At 38.7% G+C, this 25,055-nt stretch overlaps 1 protein-coding gene across 7 annotated transcripts in view; it reads right to left on the bottom strand.

Annotated features, from left to right (window-relative positions):
- GPC5 (glypican 5) overlaps positions 1–25,055 on the bottom strand; it is a 1,011,494-nt gene that overhangs the window by 363,878 nt on the left and 622,561 nt on the right. The window contains exon 8 of one of the 7 annotated variants that reach the window (XM_054012042.1): positions 16,205–16,303. The exons of the other annotated variants lie outside the window; for them this stretch is intronic. Coding sequence (XP_053868017.1) covers positions 16,281–16,303 — 23 coding nt within the window. The 3' untranslated portion in view covers positions 16,205–16,280. Of the gene's footprint in view, positions 1–16,204; positions 16,304–25,055 lie in introns of those variants that run through there. 7 annotated transcript variants of the gene reach the window in all.

Genomic DNA, 25,055 nt, shown 5'->3' with positions numbered 1-25,055 from the left:
TTTATTTTCCCACTGAATACTAAATAAAAGGCATTCTCAGTTGTTCCCTTAACTATTTATAAAACAAACATGCAAACAAAAATAAAATCCTAGTGTTACCTCCTGGCTCAAACCTGTAGCATGTGCTGTATGGGTTGTTTTTTTTTTTCCCCCTGCTTTCAAAAAAGCATCTTTTTCTTTCTTTTTTTATTTCATCTTCAGAGCTATGAAATCAATCATTTTTGCTTCATGAGCAGGCCATAGAATTTTTATTCTAACCATCAGATATTTAAATCGAGTGCATTTATTCTAATCACAGCACCATGATGTGTAAACTTCTGTCACAGCAATTTTTCCTTGTTGAACTATTTGCCAACTTTCTATAGTGGGGCTGAATCCAGATCCCAGTGAAGTCCCAGGGAATAGAAGTAGGCTTTTTGGGATATCCTACATTATTCTTGTGTTCCCTTCCTTTTATTTTTTACATTTATTAATTTATTGGAAATCACACCATGAAAAGGCTACTATTTTAATAAGAAATCCATAGATTTTCACTTAAAATCCCATTAATCTCAGGAGATTCCTTTCCTAAAACAACAAATCTTTCCATGGAAAATAGTGGAATTATCCTGTCTTGTGCATTTAGGGCATTTAGATTCTGAGACTTGCTGAGCACATCCAACATGGTGCAGAGAAGCCCTCTGCTTTCACTAACCTCAATAGGAGTTCAGAGCACTCAGCACCACACAGGTGTCATGGGCAAATAATTTCAGATACACCGAATGGAAGCAGTGTTTCAAAAACTATCCTTTAGGCATAATCCTGTATACCTTGCAATCCCAGAATGCCTAATAAAGTCAGTAAACATAGTGAGTGTTCAAAAAATGGATAGTAGGGCCCTCAATGCAACACTATTGCAATTTCCTTTTTTTCTTTTTAATATGAGGGCTTTTACTATGTAAGATACAGGTGGTCTATATGCAATTTATTGACTATAGAAAATATGAGCTAGAAAAATTTCTAGCACAATGTCCTTTCTCTCTTCACTCGCCTCTTCTCTCTCTCCTTTAATTTCACTTAGAACCAGGAGCAAATGCAATTTTTCTCAGTGTTCCTTTAAATCAATATTTTAATTTAGTACAATTCTGTTAATCTAACAAGATTATTTGACTGACTATCAACTAGCAAAACAGAGAGCAAAAAAAAAAAAAAAGAAGTAAATCCAATGACCCCAATCTGATGGAGCTAATTAGGTGCTGGTAGATAAGGTGGGACTTCTTGTGTTTTTACTGCATTGGGGATAATAAATTAACCATATTTGGCAAGTACAATATGAAAGTAACTAAGGCCTGAGTCAACAAGCTTAGGCGTACATTTAAATACAGTAGTCCCACTGAAGTCAGTGGGACTGCTCATATGCTTCAAGTTAGGCATGTACATTCTGAATCTGAATGCTCCCCACACTATCATATGTTGTCTAGGGTATGAACAAGACCTACTAAAAGACAATCTTCTTCTTCTAGCCTTGGTTCCCTCTATATGGAGTTGGCTATTCGAGTCCTCCTTCTCCATTCCAGTCTGCCTTGAAGTAGTTCCTTGGAAACTCTGCAGCCAGTCAAATCCTTTTATATGACATCCATCCATTTAGTTTTGATGGGCCATGTGCACCTTCTGGGGTATCAAAATCCCTCCACTGTCCAGTTGGCATTTTCTGTGCCACTTCCCTGCAGCTGACAGAGGAACTCAGACCCAACTGTTCATACAGAATCCAGGCCAGGGATCCTCCAATCAGCAGCCAAGGTCTGCACAGTCTCTAACCTCACTGCTCTTTCTCAGAGCTGCTTTCTACTCCACCTCCCACAGGCTCACCTCTTCACCCTTCTGTGTAAACCCTTCCCTCAGAGCCAGGATCCCAGGTTCTCTTCCTGGGTTTCCTCTTTTTTTCCCTCTCTAAGCCCAGAGAATGACTGTCTAGTTCTACATTGCAGCCCCCTTTCTTTCTTTTTTTCTGGCAAAGCAGACTTTACTGACTAGTCTATAGCCACCACTGACTGTGATTCCTTAGTACTTCATGGTTTATATTCTCGTGCTCTGGCCTCTTTCTTTCAGATACCGTAACAATTCCTTTGTAATAAAATTATTTTCCTGATGTTTTTACTAAATAACAATATTATTTTTGTTATCTGAAGACATTTGAATTTCTCAAAAAGTGTTTCCTTTTTTTTTTACCAAAGCCCTTACACGCCCATAAAAGGTAATCAATTGTTTCTTCCACCTATCTTTTCTTTTTTTTTAAATAAACAGACACAAAGATTTTTGTTTAAGCCAAAATGGCCAGTTAGTATGCTAAACAAAAGCACCTCAATGCTAGGGCACGATTCAAAAACTCATCTTCCTCTTTTTTCATTAATCCAGGGGTTTTTTTAGTCCCCTTTCTGCTGCAAACATCCTGGCTTTCAACTTTAGCCAGCTTCTCCCCCTGCCAGGCTTTATCAGCCACTAGTTATTTTCAATCAAGTCAGATTCTCCACCAGGTGCTGCCTAGAACCCCTTCAGGGTGGATATTGGTGAACACCCCATCCCAGGTACCACCTTCCCCTAATTTGTTCATTATGAGCATGGTCCATCCATATACTCCCAAGCATCTATCTTAACATTTTTATTTGGAGTGTGCAAAGTCAATTTTCACAGCTTTTTGGGTGTCTTTTTTAAATCTTCTGCTTGCCAAATACAGAATACACCAATATGCATGGCACTCTATCCAAAAATGTCCTGAAACCAAAGCTTCCTGGCTGAGTGTATTACTGTAGCATTCTATCCCAAAATCCTAGTACAGATAATAGAGTTTTAGGTTCTGACCTTTAAATTCCAGAATGGCTTGGGGACTCCCTGCTTGTGAGGCCATCTCTCCCCCATGCAGTGTCGCTACAGTTGCAACCAGTTCTCAAACTGGACTTCTACACTGATTTAAGAGTGGAGGAGCTGCCAATGGGGCATTTTCTGTCAGAGGCCCTCAGCTCTGGAACTCACGCCTATGTCAGCCAAAAGAGCCAGTATGTGTTGACCTTCAGGGAAATTAGCCAAAGCCTTCTAATTTGCTTGGGTGGGGAGGGCATGAAGGAGTGTTTTGTAGCCTATAGGATTAACCTGCTATATAGTTTAAGTATTTGGTTTATTGTAATAGGTTTATAGATTTATTTTAAAGTACGTTTGGCTGTAATGAAAGAAATCTACAGGCCATATCCTGTATGTTAAGCTAAGGCAAAGTTAGCACATCTATATTAAGACTTTTACCCAGAAAAGTAAAGTTGACCTATACCTTGTTATCTAAATAGATAAGTACCCACGCACATGTCTATGACCTTCTATCTAGACCAATAGACAATGGAGAATGGCATAGGGGGGTTTTCAGTGTTGTACCCACAGACTTAACAAGTACACCACAAGAGACTGATGTGTGTACATACCTGTCATCAATACGCACATATATTTTAGCCTATGGGGTAAGTGTACGCTAACATTTTGTGGGTGAGGAATGAAATTTGGGCATAGGAGGAAGGATTTCTGTCACTTTGCCCTATAAAGAGGTGACCCACCTTGATAGAGTACTCCATTCTTACTTACTCCGCTCTATCATTTCTATTCTTACTTCTTCTATTTCTACTCTATCTCTCTATCTATTCTATCTATTTACGATGACTGCTACTATTAGTAGGCTATACTTGTTCTTCTTAAATGTTAAGTTTCAAGGGAACTAGGCTAAGCTTGGTTTCCCTAAGTTTTATTCTTTGTTTATTAGGTTTTGATTTTAAGTTTAAGTTAGTCAAGTAAACCCTAATTTAGTTTAGATAGCTTTTAGAATTAAATTATTTTAAGCACTGCATCTCTCACTCAAGAATTGAGAAACCTGAACCACAAGGCTGTTCCTGTGTCTCTTACCACCAGGTTATCAAGGAAGGGTGTGAGTATATTAACCAAAGCTTTGTTGCATATAATACTATATTATCATATGTATCTTTTTAATAGCAGTAATGCAATTGTAACTTTGTAACTCTGGTTATTTTAGCATTTACTTACTACTATTGATTTTAATAAAAAATCTTTACGACTATATCTGTCTCAGTGTGAGCTTCTTGTCATACCCCCGAGGGTCCTTTGTAAATTTTGTGGAGTCTGATTCAGGACAAGAACTTTTATCTTCTGATCAAACAGACTGACAAGCCTAAAACTCATACTAATTAATATTAATTATTATTATTATTAATAATAAATGAAATTAAATCAAATAAAATTACATTAATAAATTAAATTCCCATATTATCCAAATTAATATTATCAGTACACCCTAAATCAGGCTACAGTTGTAAGTGTAACCTTTTAATTGTTTACTGATCTACTGTGGGGAAGCTGCAGTTACCCCTAGTGGTGGTTAATCTTAGCAATGTGAGTGAAGTTTGCTTCTGGATTTGTAATTTGATATTGTGTTTATTAAAGTTTCTTTTCAAGGGAAAGCATACAATAGGCACTTTCTTGTCTGCTATATAAATCTAAATATACAAATACATACATACAATTAAACTATATTAATCAATTAGATCAATAACATTCTATAGTATACTAATGCAATACAAAGGCATTACAACTAGCAAAATGGTAACAGACAACTAAATAGCTTTTGCACTGAAACAGCACCTTTCAGGCTAGGCATCTTAAGTTGCGGTACACAGGAAAAAAAGTTAAAATCCTTACAAAGAACATTTTAGCTCAATAAAATGCCCGGGAGATTATAATGGACCAGATAGTTTTGTTGTTGGTGGTGTTTTTTAGTAATAAAATAAAATTAAAAACCTTTTAATAAAAATAAAGCACAAATCTCAGAGAAAAAATACACTTTATGTTCTAACCTTCAAATAAATACTACAGAGATGCTAAAATGGGGGGGAAATTAAGAGTTAAAAATCTGGTGTGTAAACAAAACAGTCACCATGAAGTATTTGCTAAAAAAATCCAGAATGATAAGACACACTGTGGATTACTGATTATTGCACTTTAATTTTTAAATGAGCTTAGACATCTGTGAAATTTAAACCCCAGGGCCAACAATTTCTGTGACGCTATGTTAAAAAAAGAATAAAGCTTTGACATGTAAATTCCAGTTTTACATTGTGTCAGAGCAGGTAACCTTGTGAACAACCTTCATATAGGCCAGCCCTCCCCACTCTGACTGATGTCTCCCAGATGGATCCATTCCTCCTTTCCTTCTTTCCAATCAAGTTGACAGCAATTCTCAGTTCATTTTCTAAAAAAGACTGATAAAAGCTAGGCTGGACCTGGACCTGTTATTAACATCCCATATACTTTCGCTACTTATATTTTCTCCTTTGGAGATAAGCAGCTACATTGCATTAGGTGATCTTAGCATGTGATGTGTTATTACAGAAAAAAAGGGTAATGCAAATGTCAGTTTATTGCTGTGCCATTAAAGTCAGGTCATGATATTTGAGAATTTAATGTTTTTAACCTTTTCAGGAGTTAACCAATATACATTACTGGGTTTATTTGTTGTTTTGCTTAAAGAGTTTTATTTATCTTTGAATGTAGAAGCACATATGCACTAAAAGCAATGTCATGAAAAATTAGGTTACATTAGATAAACTCTGCATGGATTGTTAACAACATTTATGGAATCATTTTCACTAGTTGCTTTGAGATTTCCTCAGCTATTTCAGAGGAATAACGTTTAACTTCATATGTACAGAAAGAAATATTCAAGTCATTTTCCACCAGTAGAAACTGAGTGCTGTCTTCTTGTGAAATGTTCCTGCCTTGCCTATTCCTATTCCAAATTATAGAATCATAAAATCATGGAAGATGAGAGTTGGAAGAGACCTCAGGAGGTCATCTAGTCCAACCTCCTGCTCAAAGCAGGACCAACCCCAACTAAATCATCCCAGCCAGGGCTTTGTCAAGCCAGGCCTTAAAAACCTCTAAGGATGGAGATTCCACCACCTCCCTAGGTAACCCATTCCAGTGCTTCACCATCCTCCTAGTGAAATAGTGTTTCCTAACATCCAACCTAGACGTCCCATACTGCAACTTGAGACCATTGCTCCTTGTTCTGTAATCTACCACCACTGAGAACAGCCTAGCTCCATCCTCTTTGGAACCCCCCTTCAGGTAGTTGAAGGCTGCTATAAAATCCCCCCTCACTCTTCTCTTCTGCAGACTAAATAAGTTCAGTTCCCGCAGCCTCTCTCATGTGCCCAAGCCCCCTGATCATCTTCATTGCCCTCTGCTGGACTCTCTCCAATTTGTCCACATCCTTTCTGTAGTGGGGGGGCCAAACTGGATGAAATACTCCAGATGTGGCCTCACCAGTGCTGAATAGAAGGGAATAATCACTTCCCTCGATCTGCTGGCAATGCTCCTACTAATGAAGCCCAATATGCCTTCTTGGCAACAAGGGCACACTGCTGACTCATATCAAGCTTCTCATCCACTGTAATCCCCAGGTCCTCTTCTGCAGAACTGCTGCTTAGTCAGTTGGTCCCCAGCCTGTAGCAATGCATAGGTTTATTCCAACTTAATTGCAGGACTCCGCATTTGTCCTTGTTGAACCTCATCAGATTTCTTTTGACCCAATCCTCCAATTTGTCTAGGTCATTCTGGACCCTATCGCTATACTCCAGTGTATCTACCTCTCCCCCCAGTTTAGTGTCATCTGCAAACTTACTGAGGGTGCAATCCATCCCATCATCCAGATCATTAATGAAGATATTGCACAAAAACAGCCCCAAGACTGATCCCTGGGGAACTGCACTCGATACTGGCTGCCAACTAGACATTGAGCCATTGATCACTACCCATTGAGCCCAATGATCTATCCAGCTTTCTATCCACCTTATAGTCCATTCATCCAATCCATACTTTAACTTGGTGGCAAGAATATTGTGGGAGACGATATCAAAAGCTTTGCTAAACTCAAGGGATATCATGTCCACCACTTTCCCTGTATCCATAGAGACAGTTATCTCATCATAGAAGGCAATCAGGTTCGTCAGGCATGACTTGCCCTTGGTGAATCCATGTTGACTGTTCCTGATCACCTTCCTCTCCTCCAAGTGCTTCAAAATGGATTCCTTGAGGACCTGCTCCATGATTTTTTCCAGGGACTGAGGTGAGGCTGACCGGTCTGTACTTCCCCGCATTCTCTTTCCCTTTTTTAAAGATGGGCACTATATTTGCCATTTTTGCAATCGTCTGCAACCTCCCCCAATTGCCACAAGTTTGCAAAGATAATGGCCAATGGCTCTGCAATCACATCAGCCAACTCCTTCAGCACCCTCAGATGCATTGCTTGTAAGCTTTCTTTTTGTGGTTAAGCTCACTAAAGATTTCTCTGTTAAGCCAAGCTGGTCGCCTGCCATATTTGCTATTCTTTCTGCACATTTGGGATGGTTTGTTCCTGCACCCTCAATGAGGCTTCTTTAAAATACAGCCAGCTCTCCTGGACTCCTTTTTCCCTCATATTAGCTTCCCAGAGGATCCTGCCCATCAGTTCCCTGAGGGAGTCAAAGTCTGCTTTTCTGAAGTCTAGGGTCCGTATTCTGCTGCTCTCCTTTCTTCCTTTTGTCTCGATCCTGAACTCAACCCATCATGGTCACTGCTGCCCAGGTTGTTACCCACTTCTCCTTCCCCTACCAATTCTTCCCTGTTGGTAAGCAGCAGGTCAAGAGGAGCATGGCCCCTAGTTGGTTCTTCCAGCACCAGGACATTGTCCCCGACACTCTCCAAAAACGTCCTGGATTGTCTGTGAACTGTTGTATTGCTCTCCCAGAAGATGTCAGGGAGACTGAAGTCCCCCATGAGAACCAGGGCCTGTGATCTGAAAACTTCTGTTAATTGTCCGAAGAAAGCCTCATCTACATCATCATCCTGGTCCGGTGGTCTATAGCAGATACTCACCATGACATCCCCCTTGTTGCTCTCACCTCTAAACTTAACCCAACGAGTCTCAACAGGCTTTTCTCCAGTTTCATACTGGAGCTCTGAGCAATCATACTGCTCCCTTACATACAGTGCAATTCCTCCACCTTTTCTTCCACACCTGTCCTTCCTGAACAGTTTATACCCATCCATGACAGTGCTCCAGTCATGTGAATTACCCCACAAAGTCTCTGTTATTCCAGTCACATCATAGTTCCTTGACTGTGCCAGGACTTCCAATTCTTCCTGCTTGTTTCCCAGGCTTATTACGTTCATATACAGACACCTAAGATAACTAGCTGATTGCCCTGTTTTCTCAGTATGCATCAGGAGGCCTCCCCTGTTGCACCCTCTTCCCTGTGTTTCATCCTGGTATCCCACTTCCCCACTTACATCAGGGCTTAGGTTTACATTCCCCAGTGAACTTAGTTTAAAGCCCTCCTCACTAGGTTAGCAAGCCTGCCTATGAAGATTCTCTTACTTAGGTGGATCCCATCTCTTCTTAGCAATCCTTCTTCCTGTAACAACATCCCATGGTTGAAGAATCCAAAGCCCTCTCTCTGACACCACCTGTCAGATCTAAATCAACTGGAAAAAGATTATTCTTCATTCTAACAATTAAATGTGAATATTCAATAAAATAATTTAATTTGAAAATGGTGGTATCAGGATCTGGATTAATATTAGGTTAAGAGTCCATTTGAGGATAAATCAAGTCTCGGGTTCACATGAAAAGGCACCAAATTGTGAGTTTTCTTCATGCTATTTCAGCCCCAAATGATAGTCATCTCACTATTCTTGCAAGATGTCCACCATCTTGGTTTTGCAAAGATTTCAAGTGCTTGCAGATGGAAACCAGTATATAGGCTCCTTGCTGATTTTGATCTGACCTGGAGTCAAAACTCAATGGGACTGGGATCCAGAATGGTGGATTTGAACCCAAAATCCTCCCTCCATTCTGAAATTCAAATGGGTTTGGACATGAAATGCTGGTTTTGGTCCTTTTTTTTTCCGAATCACTCACAAAAGAATGTATCAGTTCTTGACCTCACCTGCCACAGAGGTTACATATAATGCAGGCAACATGGTATTTGAGGTACCATGCACTAGAAGGTCATGTACACCTGTATTCTCCTGCCAAATATGAAACAGCATACATAAAAAGAGTAAAAATCACTGAGTTTTTCTAACTTTATATTATTTAAAAGGTTTTGACTTTAATTAATTTTCAAAAAATATATTTGATGAAAAATGTTCACAACCTCCTACGAGACATCATTTTTAGCTGCTAATGAGATAATGTTCCAGAAGGCCTAGTAAAGTGCACACATATACAAGTACTACTAGCATCCTGACTTAAAAAGAATAAAGGGAATTGATCAAGGGTCCCAGAAAGATATATGTTAACTGTATCTTGTAGCTATTAATCACGTATAGTGAATAACACCATTGGTATGTGGGCTAAATTCAAGTCCAACACCAGGAATTGAGTTTCTTCCAATTCATGGTAACTCCACTCTTCAGTCCTACGAAAATGTCATTCTTTTCATGATGTATCATCATTCATGGGCAAACAAACCCTCAGAACATAAACCAACTCTAAAAAAAAGCATATTTACCATATTGGTGTTATTCAAACCTACCTAAAAGATGCAGGTTTCAAAGTAGCAGCCGTGTTAGTCTGTATCGGCAAAAAGAACAGGAGTACTTGTGGCACCTTAGAGACTAACAAATTTATTAGAGCATAAGCTTTCGTGGACTACAGCCCACTTCTATATGCATCTGAAGAAGTGGGCTGTAGTCCACGAAAGCTTATGCTCTAATAAATTTGTTAGTCTCTAAGGTGCCACAAGTACTCCTGTTCTAAAAGATGCAGTTGACAATGTAATGCTAGAGAGAACAGCTTATATACTTTTTCTGCACTATAGATGAACACCATGGAAAACATTCTGCAGCAACAGATTATCCACAATTATGCAATTGAAAGAATAGATATCCAATCTAATGTTTAAACCAGTCAAGCAGTTCTCAACCCTAAACTACCTACTGTACATGATTGCAGTGTTAGGGGGCTTATTCCTTCACCCTTTCACTTCCCTGGTCCTTCTCGCATGAACAGTGAGCAACAATACCCGAAGTTCGAAGGTGCAAACAATTTGATGTTTATTGGAGTGAACTTTCAGCAAGCATGATTCCAGTTTCCTTCCTCAGTGTCCCCCTTCCCAGCTCTGACACCACAGAGCCTTGCCTGTGTCCCTGTTCCCATTCCCTGTTCCCATCCCCCCACCACCACCACCCCACTTCCTGATTGGCTGCAGACTATATAGTAAAACTTGAGTTCTGCTTAACTATACCTTAACCAATCATTTTACTGAAATTTAACTAACCAATCCTAACATATTGTAACATGATTATTTAACCAATTATATCCCACCACTTTAATTGGTTTACACCCAACAAAATTAATTATACAGCAGACAGAAACAATCACAGAACCAGACAAAGATTATACAGACAAGCAATAGGGAAGTGGAGACTACAGTGATAGAACAATACAGCAATGAGGATTTCACATCCCAGCTATTGATAAGTGAGTTCTTGCCAGACAGGATGCTATCAAACCAAGTTTCCTTTTACATCTTCTAGGCTCTTCCCTTTCTCTGGAGGTGATAGGAATATCAGGGCAGGATTGTATTCCTAACAACCCAATAGCACCTTATTTCAATGTGACTAGTTTGGAATGTGAGGATGTGACTATACACTTCCGAGTTTATGACTGCCTCTGCTACTTAGCCGAAGGCTTGGCCTAAGAACCAGACCTCAGACTGTCCCAGTAAGAGAAGGCCCTTACACCGGCGGACAATGATTTTGATTCTTTCTTTTATACCTCTATAACTAGCTAAGTGATAAGAATACACCTAAATTCTTAAAGTATAGGCCTTTGCAGACAGGCCTAAATATCTATATCCTAACATGCAGTATTATGATAGTGATCACTTTCATTAGTGAAAGAAATTGCATAAAATTATCACACAGCATAAGCAAAGCAAGCGGTAAAAATAACATGACAGTGATGATTCTGAAGCAGTCAGGAAGATCTGAACTCCAGCAGAGAATTGTTACTGTGCTGAGAAGGTGAATGGGTGAATTTTGAGTAGGTTTATTTTTTTAAGGGAAGCCTTTCCTTCTTATTAGCAAAGTAAACTCTGCTCTCAATTGCTGGATGCAACACAAGTAGCCACAACGAGCTAGTACTGCACAAAGCCTGCAGCAGGAATGATAGTCTCTTTGAACCACCTCGTAAGGTATATTATTGTTTCCACTACTCTTAATGTGGGTATGTTTACCCCAGTATGCAGGCACACACAATATTCCACCTCACTGAGCACAGACAGATGTTAGTTTCTGGCCTGGGGCCTTTTCTATACTTGGTTTAATTTTTTTGTTGAAATATCACAGCATTCCTACCACTGGTGCAGTGTCAGTGGTGGTAAACAGGGTGGGAGTGCTAGTGAAGACAGGGCTCTCATAGCCACCCCACTGACATTTTAATCTTTGTCTCTTACACCTGCTTGCAGCAAGGTACACAACATGGTGCTTAAAACAACAGTGTAGCAGAAGCCTAGTCTATACTGACACATCCTTTTCCTGAAATCCATCTCCCTCCTCCCTTGCTTCTCACTGTGTGTCTTGGCCCACAGAGCCTATCAGAATAATAGTATTTGTTTACAGCTTGATCCAACTCTCTTTTGAGGTCTTTTCAGAATCTTTCCATTTCCTTTAACGGGAGTTGGATTGGGCCTTTATGTAGCCTTGGCCTATTAATCTGAATCATTATTGTAGTGGGAGGAACTTCAGAGTTTTAATTCCTTCTGCAAGGGGATGATCCTCCTGCCAGACTTCAGAGGTAAACCGTTTCAACTAACAACATTTTAATCACTTCTTCCACAGTATTTAATTGTTGACTGATCTAACAGGCAGTTTCAGCGGGTGCAATTCCATCAAAAATAATTTCACTAGATTGTCTACATAATTGAATTGACTGAGTTCTGCTGCATCATGATGTTTTCTTTCATTATAGTGACAGCTGTGATATATTACAAGTTAGTGACTTGTAGTGTAGGAAAAAGTGAAAAAAATCTGTAAGAAAAAAGCTTTCCATTTGAACAATAATTCTTTAAACTAAACAGCAAAAAAGAAAGCTGTGACCCTGTGCTACATTAGGCAAATAAATATGAAATGTTGAATATTTTTGTTTACCAGTTACCTGGATTGTTTTTGGGCCATAAAGCATATAATTAGTCCAAAAATACTTTTGACGTAATAAACTGTCTCAAAATTATATGCCATATGGAAATAGAATAAACACTGACACATTCGAGAAACATACTGTGTTTCTTAGTTTGGCATTAGTGGGGTTGGTATACTGAAGCTCTGTCTGTTAGGTGTGAATGAATTTTACTTTAGTATTTGCCATGTTCTTTTACTTTAATTGTTATCAAGAACACCTATCTCAGAGCAGCATGAAGTTAATATAAATAGAATGTAAAATATGAATCATTCTAATGCCACAGTGTGTAAAGTTATCACAACCTTTTAGAATTTGTGTTTAACAATTAACAAAATTGCTACATCTTAAGCAAGGCATAGGGAGTGATGTCCAGTGATTACCTCTAACTGTTCTGCTCAAGGACATCACTATAGTTTCAGCATTATGCTATCTTTAGACATAGTATGTGTCTGTATTGCAATGGATTACGTCCATTCATATGGGGAATAATGTTCAAAATAATGTATGATCAAAAAAATTCTGCCCTGAATATTACACCTCCCTGACACACCATAACACTCATTTCCCATTCTGAAGATATGATTACAAACAGAATGGAAAAGTAATGTGCCGAAGGTATATATGCCTTATATACACAGTCAAACTGCAGTTCTATTAAGTGAATAATAAGCAAGAAAGGCAGTGGGTGGGGCTTGGGTGTATAGTTTAAAGCTATTCCTGTGACTGCACTGACATGTACAATGTGCATCCAATGAAGATCTTCTAAGATCTAATGGAAGAAAGTCAGACACTGTATTTTAATGATATTGAGATTTGATTTTAAAAAGTCAAAGGTTTTTCCCATATCGTATATAACTGAGTAACAGAGTTAATGCCAAAACTGTTATCATATTCACAAAAATAGAGTGTAGTAAAATGAAGACATCAATTTACTCTTTAAAATGTCCTTTTTAATTGAATAATATTTGCTAACCAAAAAGAATCACAGTTTCATTACACACAATCTGAACTTTGGGTGATTGCTTCTGGGCCACTTTTGAACTCTCACTGTCTTGACTAATGGAGCTTAGGTTCCAAAATCGCTTAAGGCCTTTTGAAAATTTTACGTTAAGCAAGCAATCTGCTGATAACTAGAGCAGGGGAAGCTAAGCACATGCACAATTAAAACACAAACCTGAAACACCTCCCCTGCGACCTGCACACTCTCATTAGAACCTGTGGCTTCTGGTCATTTTTACTAATGTGCTTTGTGTTTACTTTTTAACTCCTATTTTTCTTCTACAATTCTTCCATATACGCATGTACCATATAGGAAATCTCAGTACAATGTACTCATGTGTATGTGATCATGGGATCCTAGTGGTCAACTACATAACTCCAGTGAACATACTCATGATCCTTCTTCACTCACTAAGCTACAGAGCCCTGCAGCTTTAACTCACTGATTTTTGTTCTCAGTGATTACACATAAATCTGTGTTCTTTGGGGGGAGGAGGAAATGGTGAGATATCATCACACATTAAATTTGTGAACTATCATTAAACCATTATCTACCCATGAAGCAAAAACTAGTAGTTTCACCAAAGTCTAAAGGTATCAGTTCTACAACTATTATAAGCCCCATTGTTGTCTCATTTCAAATTCAAAGAGCATGAAAACTGCCTATACTTTTCCAAAATTGTTCATCTTCTGTCTAATGATGGGAAAGGAAAATGGATGAAAAGGGAGGGAAATTTTGTTTTAAAAGTAATTGTGAGGAAAATGTATCTAGAACAGAATTCTCAGTGCGTTTGGGCAGAATGCTGTCAGACATTCAACTATGTCATTTTAACTGCCTAGCAAATGCTTTAACCCATTTGGGAAGAGCAGCCTATTCACTGAAAACTTTAGGCCAAATCCTGATGAAAATGAATCATTTGCACTCAACTCGCACTGCCTCCAAAGTGCAGATGGACCAATCTGACCTTTAATCCACTCCATGAGCAGAAAAATAAAATTAAACAGGAATACACACCTGCATTAGTAAGTTATTTTAGTGCAAACCTTGACCATACACCATGAAATAAAGCACCATGACATAAATTTTAGGATATTTCAACATCCATCTTTGCTTAGGTGGAGCAGGTAGTTTTAATATGACAGCACATGAGCTTTCAGGATTGAAGTGCTTTGTATAGAATCTGTCAGTTGACGAATTTTGTAAGGAAACAATCATTCATTTTCAACTTTGCCACTAGACATTTGGTCATCTCTGTTTCAAGCTGCATTATCATAAGTAAAATTAGAATCATCTGTGCTTTAATTTTCAGGGCAACTTCTGTGCATTACCTCCTGTTACATATTCATTAATCTTCACAACAGGATTATTTGAAGAAAACATTTCATCATCATATTTACTATTTCAACATCTTAGTTTGATTTTTACATTATAAATGTATTATCCAATATACATAAGGTAGTATCATGTTTATTTGAAGATTTATAATTAATGTTACCTACAGATGTCAGAGCGAGAGAATTTATACTTGTTAAGTATGTTGATGTGACATCCATGATGTTCGGTTCTGCCTCTTTTAAATTGTTTTATTGTGCTAAATGTAATATTCAGTTTCAAATATTTAAACCAAAATTTCAAACCTTCCTTATCAGGCCTCCATTTTGTGAGTGCAAAATTGCTACATTACACTGCTCTACAGCCAAAATGCTTCTGAAATAAATGTAGTCAAACTTTACTAATTCTGGGTCACTGAGAACGAAAATGCTTAAAATTGTTGATTGGCTCTAGTTTTCAAGATATGCTATTGGGTCAGTATATACGACCCTTGACTTGGGAATGGCGGAGGATAAGTGAGTTATAAAGGGAAGGGATCTCAATTTAAACCAGAAATGACTAAAGTACATCTTTGACTGGATCTATGAATAAATCTATGACTGGGTTTGGACAGTACTTGCTTTTTAGGCAAATCAATGAATGATGCAATCTGAAGCTGGTATTGCGTCAAACATGATATGAATTGCATCACGTTATTTCTAGAAGTCATGGATGCAATCATAGCAAAGCTTACGTCACTCTGCTAAACAAATTGCCCTATATCAGCTCTAGAAATCATACAGTGTCGTGCTCTCTTATTTGTCAGTATTTGATTTTGCAAAGGGACACATTTCTGTTTAGCCAAAGTGAGCAGAGATGCCTCGTACTTGTGTGAACAGTGCACACATGTTTGTGGGGAAGTGACTTTTGCATCACAAAAGCGCAGTATAACCGCTATGGTTAAGAAAGCCTATCACCTTTATTTTGGCTGCAAAATTGGAGATCAGGGCAAGAGGTGGGCCCCACACATATGCTGCAACACTTGTGCAACAAATCTTCGCCAGTGGTTGAACAGGAAAAGGAAATCTATGCCTTTTGCAGTGCCAATGATTTGGAGAGAGCCAACAGATCATACCAGCAATTGTTACTTCTGCATGGTGCCTCCAGTTGGGAAAGGTGTGTCAAAGAAGAAAAAGTGGACTGTGCATTATCCAAACATTCCATCAGCTATACGCCCCGTACCCCACGGAGAAGGACTGCCGGTTCCTGATGCACCAGAATCACTCTCACTTGAGTCAGACGAGGAAGAGGAAGAGGAAGAGGATGAAACTTCTGGTCCTGAACCATCAACGTCACAGGACCCACATTTTCTCCCATCCTCCTCCTCTGAACCACACCTCATAACACAAGGTGAACTGAATGACCTTGTCAGGGATTTGGAACTACCCAAGAGTAAGGCAGAGCTGTTGGGCTCCAGACTACAGCAGTGGAATCTCCTGGCAGGTGATGTTAGGGTTTCCATGTTCCGTGACCGTCAAAAAGGATCTTGTCCCATTCTTCTTCATGGAAGGTGATCTTGTAGCTTGCAACAACATCGATGGTGTGATGGCAGCCCTTAACATCGTTCACGATCCAGATGAGTGGAGACTGTTCATTGATTCATCGAAGACGAGTCTTAAAGCTGTTTTACTGCATAATGGCAATGTTTTGCCATCAATTCCAGTTGGTCATGCTATCTACACAATATATATAGACATAAAATGTAAAAACTTAAATATCTTAGAAACAGTAGCCAATCGGTTGTTTTAATTGTCATATTTGAATTCAGCACAGCAAAATACATAATAAATAGCACATTTTATCTCTGAAACAGACGACTTCTCAAAAATTGTAGACCAGTGTTATTTGTGCCTGAAATATAGGCCGTTTGGCTATTTGTGTCTCTATGTGCACCCAGAGATCGTAGCCACACTGGGCCTCATCCACCTCCCATTGAAGTCAGTGTGAGCCTTTCCACTGACCTTAATGGGAACTGGATTGAGCCCTAGCAGACCTGAATTACTGCCAGTGGCTCCAAAATGCATGCCTGGAGAAAAGGAGTTTGAATTTTTGTAACAGTTTATAGATATTTTAGTGTGCCAATATAATCTATCATAGGTTCCAAAATACAAATCCTGTCTTAAAAAGTGAGACATTGATGAAACTCCCAGGGCAGACATAGGAACAAGCTGATTTATGTGACCCTTTCAATCTATCTTAAAAGCTGATGTGCCATTTGTTTTGACTTTCGACCACACACCAGATGTGCTTTGATACACAACATGTTTGAACAGCTAATTAATATTTAAAAGTGTCATTCTAGCATATTGTATGCAAACACACATTTGGAATACACTGTAACATCCTTTGAATCAGTAGTACCTGTCAAATATAATGTTTTAAAAGTGAAATTCAGCCAACTACATATTTTCAAGTAAAAATGTATATATAAAGAATTCCATTGACTCAGTGCCCTCACTGAAGTATAACCAAAATTGTTGCCATTCCTTCACCCAGAAAAATTAATGGTCGCAGATTGACTTTCAAATATTTAAATTAAAAAAAAAAAACACCCCTTATTGTTGTAACAAAATAAATATACTTTCAGAACTGCCACTGGAAAAACTGTCAGTTAGGGTTATGGTTTATTTTTTCAAAGAATAAAAAGTTTATTTTAATTAAATGTGGTTATTTTTCTTGAAACTGTCCTTAACATTATATATTATTTTTAAATGTTAAACCAAGTATTTCCAGCTGAGGCAGAGGGAAATATAGTTGTAATTCAGTTTCTTCCTCAGAAAGAAAAACAACATTACATCTTTAATTTTGAAATGGTACTCAAGTTGAATAAATATTTAATAACTACAGAATTATATTCAGAGTAAACTACAGCTGAAAGAGGAATTTATGAGGATTTGTAACCTCTGAGGTACTATGTACTTAGGAAGGTGTTTGACAGAAGTGTTTCATCTAGGCAAACTTATTCAACAGTCACTCAGAAATTAAATACAATTTCACTTTTTTCTGGGGCCCCAAATAGAAAGGGCCAGAGTGAAATACCTAATGCCATCTGTAATGATGTTTTGTGAGTACTTTAGCTGCAGGCAAAGTTTGCAGAAAGAACCATTCAACTGCCAGACAATTCCAGGACAGATCTACCTTTATTCACAGTTTCAGGCTTCTATAGCACAGAGTAGTACCAGGGAATGAGAAGTGACCATCTCTGCAGCAGTCACCAACTGTTTTTAGCAGAAACTGAATAGGAAAAGGTACTGCCATAATGCTCAGTGGTTAGTTTCTGTTTAATGTATAGGAGCTCTTAGTGTTTTAACAGTTCATTAAGTAAAGAAAGGCAGACATACAGTAATACAACTGGTTTTCTCAAGTTAGACTTTGTAACTGACATCTTCAAGAGCTTTTTTTGAGACATTGGATGTAATATCAACAATTGAGGAAGTATTAGCAGTACAACTCCTTCCTTAATGAGTTGGCTGATGTTATATATTAGGGGCAACTTCCTCTATTGTGATTTTCTCCTTTCTTAGAGAACCTACATATAAGTTTCCAGAATATATTATTTAATTAACATTTACACTACTATATCCATAAGAACAACCATTAATAAAGTAATCGAAGGGGAAAACCACTAAGTGGATTGTTCTTCAAATTTAAAAAATAATTACATTTCAATTTCATAGTCGCCAAATAATAGCAGCAGTAAATTACGACTTCTCAAATATAGAGTATCTAGTATTATATAACCCCACAAGGCGGGTTTGTGGAGTTGCATGTCTGAAAGATATATGTGCAATAAATATCTGCTTTGTACTATACAAGTCTTACAGAGGTATGTGGAGGTTTGACTGTCTCGTGTAATTGATAAACCATCATGTGTTGTATAGGCCCACAGGCATGGCCATGAAGGTAGGACTGTTAGAAGACCAACTGTGTATTATAAAGGCCTACAGATATGCACATAGGGTTGATCACATAGAAAACAATTGCTTATTATAATATCAAGTTCAGTATAGCCGTTCATTCAGGGCTAGTATTTCAATAGTTTATACTGATACCATAGTAAGCATCAAAAACTGGGCAAAAATTTAAATGGGGAGTAGTATTATATTAATACTCAAATTCTAGCTAGACATTTCCAAAGGTAGCACAAAGTAGAACAAACTTCCTTCTGTACCCTTCAAACAGCCAGAAATTCAGGAACTCTTGTTTCATAGATCTCACAATGTAAGAGAAAGTGAGTATCAAAGTTTCTCCTGCCTACACTGTTGAACACTGAGCTCAGTACAGGTTGGCTGCTGCCACCAATAATGCAGTGTTAGGGTACGTCTACACTTACCTCCGGGTCCAGCAGCAGGCAATCGATGTTCTGGGATCGATTTATCGCGTCTGGTCTAGACGCGATAAATCGATCCCGGATCAATCCCGGAATTGCTTGCTGTCGACGCCGGTACTCCAGCTCGGCGAGAGGAGTACGCGGCATCGACAGGGGAGCCTCCCTGCCACGTCTGGACCTGCGGTAAGTTCGGACTAAGGTACTTCGAATTCAGCTACGTTATTAACGTAGCTGAATTTGCGTACCTTAGTCCGAAGTGGGGGGTTAGTGTGGACCAGGCCTTATATATATATTCTACACACAGACAGACATACACACAAACAGAGAGTAAAGCATCTTGCCTTCTTTGGCATTGTAGATGCTGTATACCAGGGATCGGCAACCTTTGGTACGCAGCTTGCCAGGGTAAGCACACCCTGGCGGGCCGGGCCGGTTTTTTACCTGCCGCATCCGCAGGTTCAGCCGATCATGGCTCCCACTGGCCACAGTTCGCCGCTCCAGGCCAATGGGGGCTGCGGGAAGCGGTGCAGGCCGAGGGATGTGCTGGCTGGCGCTTCCCGTAGCTCTCATTGGCCTGGAGCGGTGAACCACGGCTAGTGGGAGCTGTGATCGGCCGAATCTGCGGATGCGGCAGGTAAACAAACTGGCCCAGCCCGCCAGGGTGCTTACCCTGACAAGTTGTGTGCCAAAGATTGCCGATCCCTGCTGTATACCCTGGCAATCAGCACAATATAAAACCAGATATTTGAATATAACAGTATAAACCAAGGCAAGAGCACATCTATTTTGGTACTTATTTAATCCCCATGACTGTAGTATCTGAATGCCACCCCATCTATAATGTATTTCCTCTCAGAACCCCCCGAGAAGCTGGGAAACACCATCCTCCTTTCACATATGGGGAATTGAGGCAGAGACACTAAGATCCAGATTTCTAAAGGGATCTAGGCATCGCTCAGCTGATTGGAGCAATGCCTAACCCCTAGGCAACAGGCCACCTAGTGGAATTTTCACTCTTGAAGGAGTTAGGCAGTTTTATGGCACCAACGCTCCCTGTGGAGTGTATGGACCTAGTTAAGCACCCAAGGAAAGAATTTTCAGAAGCTGGCCAGCTGAGCAGGAGGCTTCCTTAGCTAGCCTGGAATGAAGTGCTAAAGAGGGGGGCAGGGAGCGGGGCTTAGAGAGAGAAAATGTCTGTGCATCTACATGGCGGAATTAGGCCCAGAATTTTAAAGGGATTTAGGTACCAAAATGGAGAGCTAGGCACCTAAGTGACTTGTTCAATATCACAACAGAAGTTGTGTCCCTAGCCAATGGACCCCTTCTTCCTCTCACTGACCCCTTCTCTAATTAGTTTCAAAGGTCTGAGCATGGTTATACTTTAATTTATACAGTATTTCCTTCTATGTATACTATTCTTAGTCAAAAATTCTAATTTTGTTTTGCTCAAAGTTAACCCTACTGTCAGATATTCTCCATTTTGTAGCTCTTGAAATCACACATGTATCTTCTTGGCATAATTTCAGTTTTTTTTCCAGCTTGAAGTTAAGCATCTGGATGATAGTTCTTCAAATATATTGAAAACTTTGCTGCTGTGACATTTTTAAGGCTATCTCAATGACCAGTGTTTTTATTTATTTATTTTTGTAATTTCTGTTGACTTCCTTCTTTAATGAAAGAATAATATATTGCACAGAGCACTGAATTTATTCTAATTCAGTTAGAATCCTGGCACTGCTGATCTTCAGGAATGTATTTTATTATACATGCATTTACCATTCATTAAGTAGCAACAGCTTTAACTTTACTATAAATCTTTCATTAATACTCTGTTGCTTTCCAACACATATTTAGGGTTCAGTAAAAGATCGTTTAAATATTTGTCTGACAAATTTAATCATTATTGTCTTTCATAACTCAAGGGCTACTTTTTCAGTTAACCATGACAACATATAATTTGTTAGTACAACCTTCGTATTGTTTCAACAATGCATCTGCAGTAATCTTTTTCTGGGGGAAAAAAAGCTTCCTAATATTCATTTGTCCTCTTCCCTACACTCTTACTTATTTTTTAACTGGTCTCTTGATTGGGAAACTTCCAAGAAAACCTCAGGATTGCATTTTTTTCCCTATGCAAAGAAAACACACACACACACAAACACTATAAATGATTTTTGGTTTTTGATTAAGGCAAACAACAACAAGAACACAAGTAAACATTCCACAAAAGAGCACATTAGAGGATCCTTTATTGGTGGTAGTATCTCTCAAGACAAGATAGCTATGATCTTTGCACAAAACAGAATTTTAGAAAATTAATTTTAGAAAATACAAAAAACAAAACATATCTCAGTTTTTCCATATTAAATACATTATGATGGAGGAAGAGATGTTGGTATTTTAGTAGATTACACTTTTCCCTCTGAAATCAATAATGGAGACCAGTGTACCTTATGGTGTTAGGAGACATTGTGCCATTACAGATAAGATGTAATGTCCTTCCAATCAGTATGGTCATTAAGGATGTTAAGGCCCTATTTGCATATATACAGGTGTCCCAACCAAATTACAGTTTTGGTAGTTACAGTCTGCTTACTGAAATACCCACTGCACTTTCTGACCAAAGCTGTTGCATACTGCTAAACAGTTGCCACCTTTCTCTCTGTGCCTTCATTTCAAGAAAAAGTGAACTGTTTTCTATATGTTGTATAAATTTTTGGAAGCCTTCCCTATGAAAAACAAGTTCTATATACGTGTAAGGTAATTTTTAATATTAAAACTTCTTTCTTATTATTTGTATGCTGCTCATGCTGCTGGGTGAAATTCTGGCTGCAGGGAAGTCAATGGGAGTTTTGCCATTGACTTCACAGGCCCTAGGATAACACTCCTTATGCTTCCCAGAGGGAACTAGCTATTTTTTCCCACCACAAACTCCTGTTACTGCTTCAAAGACGCTCGCTTTATTTGTTGCTTATTGTTCTCTCTTTCCAGTTTTCCCTTCAGGCAGAGTGAAGGAATGGTCTCCTCAAACTCATTTTACATTTTCACTAAGGCCTTTATAAGCAGATATTTCCAGATGACATACCATTTATCAACCACTGAAGTTTCTTTGTGACCTAAAGTGATGAGTTCTTAGCTCTTTACAACGCATTACCTGAGTAGTCAAAAATGACAGCACTCCTGGATTCTCTGCCAAACACTTCTTATCCCATATACTGTATTTGCTGCTTATGTTATTTGATTCTCCAGATCTCAATAAATGTGCATTAGGGAAGGGGAGGGATACTGAGGACCACTTAATGGGATACAGTATAGGGAACAGAACATGCTGTCAACACAAAACAAAAAAAATACTATATTAAGTAAATTTGAGTGGAAATTAATCCATCGACACACAACAGGTCACCACAATATGCTTATTCACTAGCTCTTGTCATATTAGCTGAATATCATATAGAATCATAGAATCATAGAATATCAGGGTTGGAAGGGACCTCAGGAGGTCATCTAGTCCAACCCCCTGCTCAAAGCAGGACCAATTCCCAACTAAATCATCCCAGTCAGGGCTTTGTCAAGCCTAACCTTAAAAAAATCTTGATAAGTTGGGGTCTCTCAATTTATAGCATGAATTATATACAAATACTGGCCAAAACTGACCTGTAAACATATAAGAGCAGGCAGGTTACAGGAGCCTAAACTGCAACATCACTCCTCCCTCCCAACAATAAAGTTCAGCAGTCCCTCCATTAGACCAATAGAGTTTGGGACTCTGCCTAGGGGGGCCAGTGACACAGCCCCAGAACACAGGACTTCCAGAATGGCATGGGCCCACACCTACCTATATGACCCCAACCCTGCCATTGTGACCTTGCTTGCAAAGTGTGTGTGAGGTTATGCCACATCGAGGATGCCATTTTGCAGAGTGCACCACCTCATTGTGACCTTGCATGCACTGTGCCAGTGGGGACAGAGCAGTGCACGCTGCAAAATGGCATACTTTGTGCATCCATGACAATACTGGACAAAACTACATCTGGTTTTATATTGGTATTGGACAAGGACAAACCTTGCAAAAACAGGACTATCTGGCTTAAAACCAGCCTGCCTTGTTCTGTGGGCAGAGTGTTGGGCAAAACCAGGGGATCACTGTTATATGAAACAAAGAAACATGGGTGTGGTTCTGGGGGGGATCAATGGGATGGCAGTTCCTGTGGGAATCCTAATTATATGTGTAGGGAAGATTGATGGTACTGTCAAGGGGCCAGTCCTCCAGGCAGATGGCCCACAACAACTCCTCCCTACCCCACAAAAAAATAAAAATAAAATAAAATAAAACAAACAAACCCTAACCAATCTATAGGGAACTTGCAAGAGAAGATATATGGAACTTTCACCTTTTGCCCTACCTGTTCTAATTTGGCCCTTGGTATTTAGAATTTATGTAGCTTTGAAGGTGACACTATATTTTATATCAAACCCTATTTAAGCAACAGCATTTTTTGGTACTTTCTGCACTTTAGTGATAAAGTTTCCATCACAAAGAACAAGAACTACCTCTATTCCTTTCACTGCAAAGTGAATTAATTCTGCTGAAGAATGGAGTAGAAATCTCCTTTTAATTCATTGTGGCCAATACATTGTACCTGCACTGTAAGTGTTTGTCATTTGCTTCTTCAAAACAAATATTCCCATTATATGCAATAATTGTTCAAGATGTTAGACAGAAGCAGTTATGAAAACTGTTGTTATTCTTACTTATCATACTATGCAGTGATGGGCACATTGGTGCCGATAAAATACAAACCAACATGATTCTCTGTATAAAGTAAATTAGATTTTCCCTCCGTCCCCATTTCTGCACACCTATAAATAAAGTGTTGATTAAGAATCAATGAGGCTCAAGGACACCACAAACCCGGTGCTCCATCACACAGCTATGTATTTCCCAGTAGATGCACACAGAAGCTTGAAATGACCATTACAAGACTGTACAGGAGAATTGGGTGTGTATGTTAGGGTATTTTGCAACTTATTTCTCTTTTCCTTCACTAACTTTCTTCCATTATGGTGTACAGATTGAAGTATTGTTTTTCTTCCTCTTTTTCAATGTTTTCCATCAATTTTTTTACAATGTTAAATATGTTTTTGAAATTGTTCAATATCCCTCTCCCAAAAAACAAACAAAAAAACAAATCCCCTTTCATCCCTTTGGCCTCCAAAACATTTTTCTGAGTTTGCCTCTCTCCACCTTCTTATCCTATTACTTTCTCTCTCCTCTCAGATTACAGGGTATGAATCAACATCAGTATCAATGGATCAATGCTTAATACACAACAGTTTCACATTTCTGAGTGTCAACCAGGCCCAAAATCAACTGAAGCAACAGACTCCCATGAGAAAGACTGTTCTTGTACTTCAGACCTGAAAAAAACAAAGTCCTGTATAACTCACAAACAAACCTGCTCTCAAAAGCTTTCCAGCCAAAATTTATTAAAACAGATTCAGTTACTAAATGGGAAAAAAAAGGAGTTTAAAGAAAATGGTCATAAAATATTACCTACCCATAATGAGAACAAATATCTGAATTACTTCATAGATTTAGAATTATTATAAAAGGTTGGAAAAGCATCTGAACCCAAAGTTATTCACCAACCAGACATTTCTCCATCATTCTTAATTCACCAAAGATTTTGAATGATCTTTCCGATGTTTGATAGCAAGTCAATCCTAATAACATTAACATTTCTGAATGTCTATGCCCGTATATTTGCAACCTCTAGATGTTTAACTAAAAGGAAACATAACAAATGAACAACTTGCTCAAATAACACCACTTAAAGCCAATGTTATGCTCTGTATTGGCTGCAAGCACTATATTTATTGTTTCTTTACTTGCTTTTTGATGACGATATGTTGTGGGATGTAGACTTTTATTCAAGTTAGGCTCACAACATAATCCTATGTCTCCTTACATAATTCCTATCTTTAAAATTTATATATAGAGTGTGCAGCCCTTAACTGAAAGTGAAGCTTGTGCTTAAGTCTCTAAAGGATAGACACCTATATGTAATTTCATTGATATTCAGCAGGGGGAACAT

This window comes from Malaclemys terrapin, chromosome 1, assembly GCF_027887155.1.
Source record: "Malaclemys terrapin pileata isolate rMalTer1 chromosome 1, rMalTer1.hap1, whole genome shotgun sequence".
NCBI lineage: Eukaryota > Metazoa > Chordata > Testudines > Emydidae > Malaclemys > Malaclemys terrapin.
This window is presented reverse-complemented; position numbering and strand designations above follow the sequence as displayed.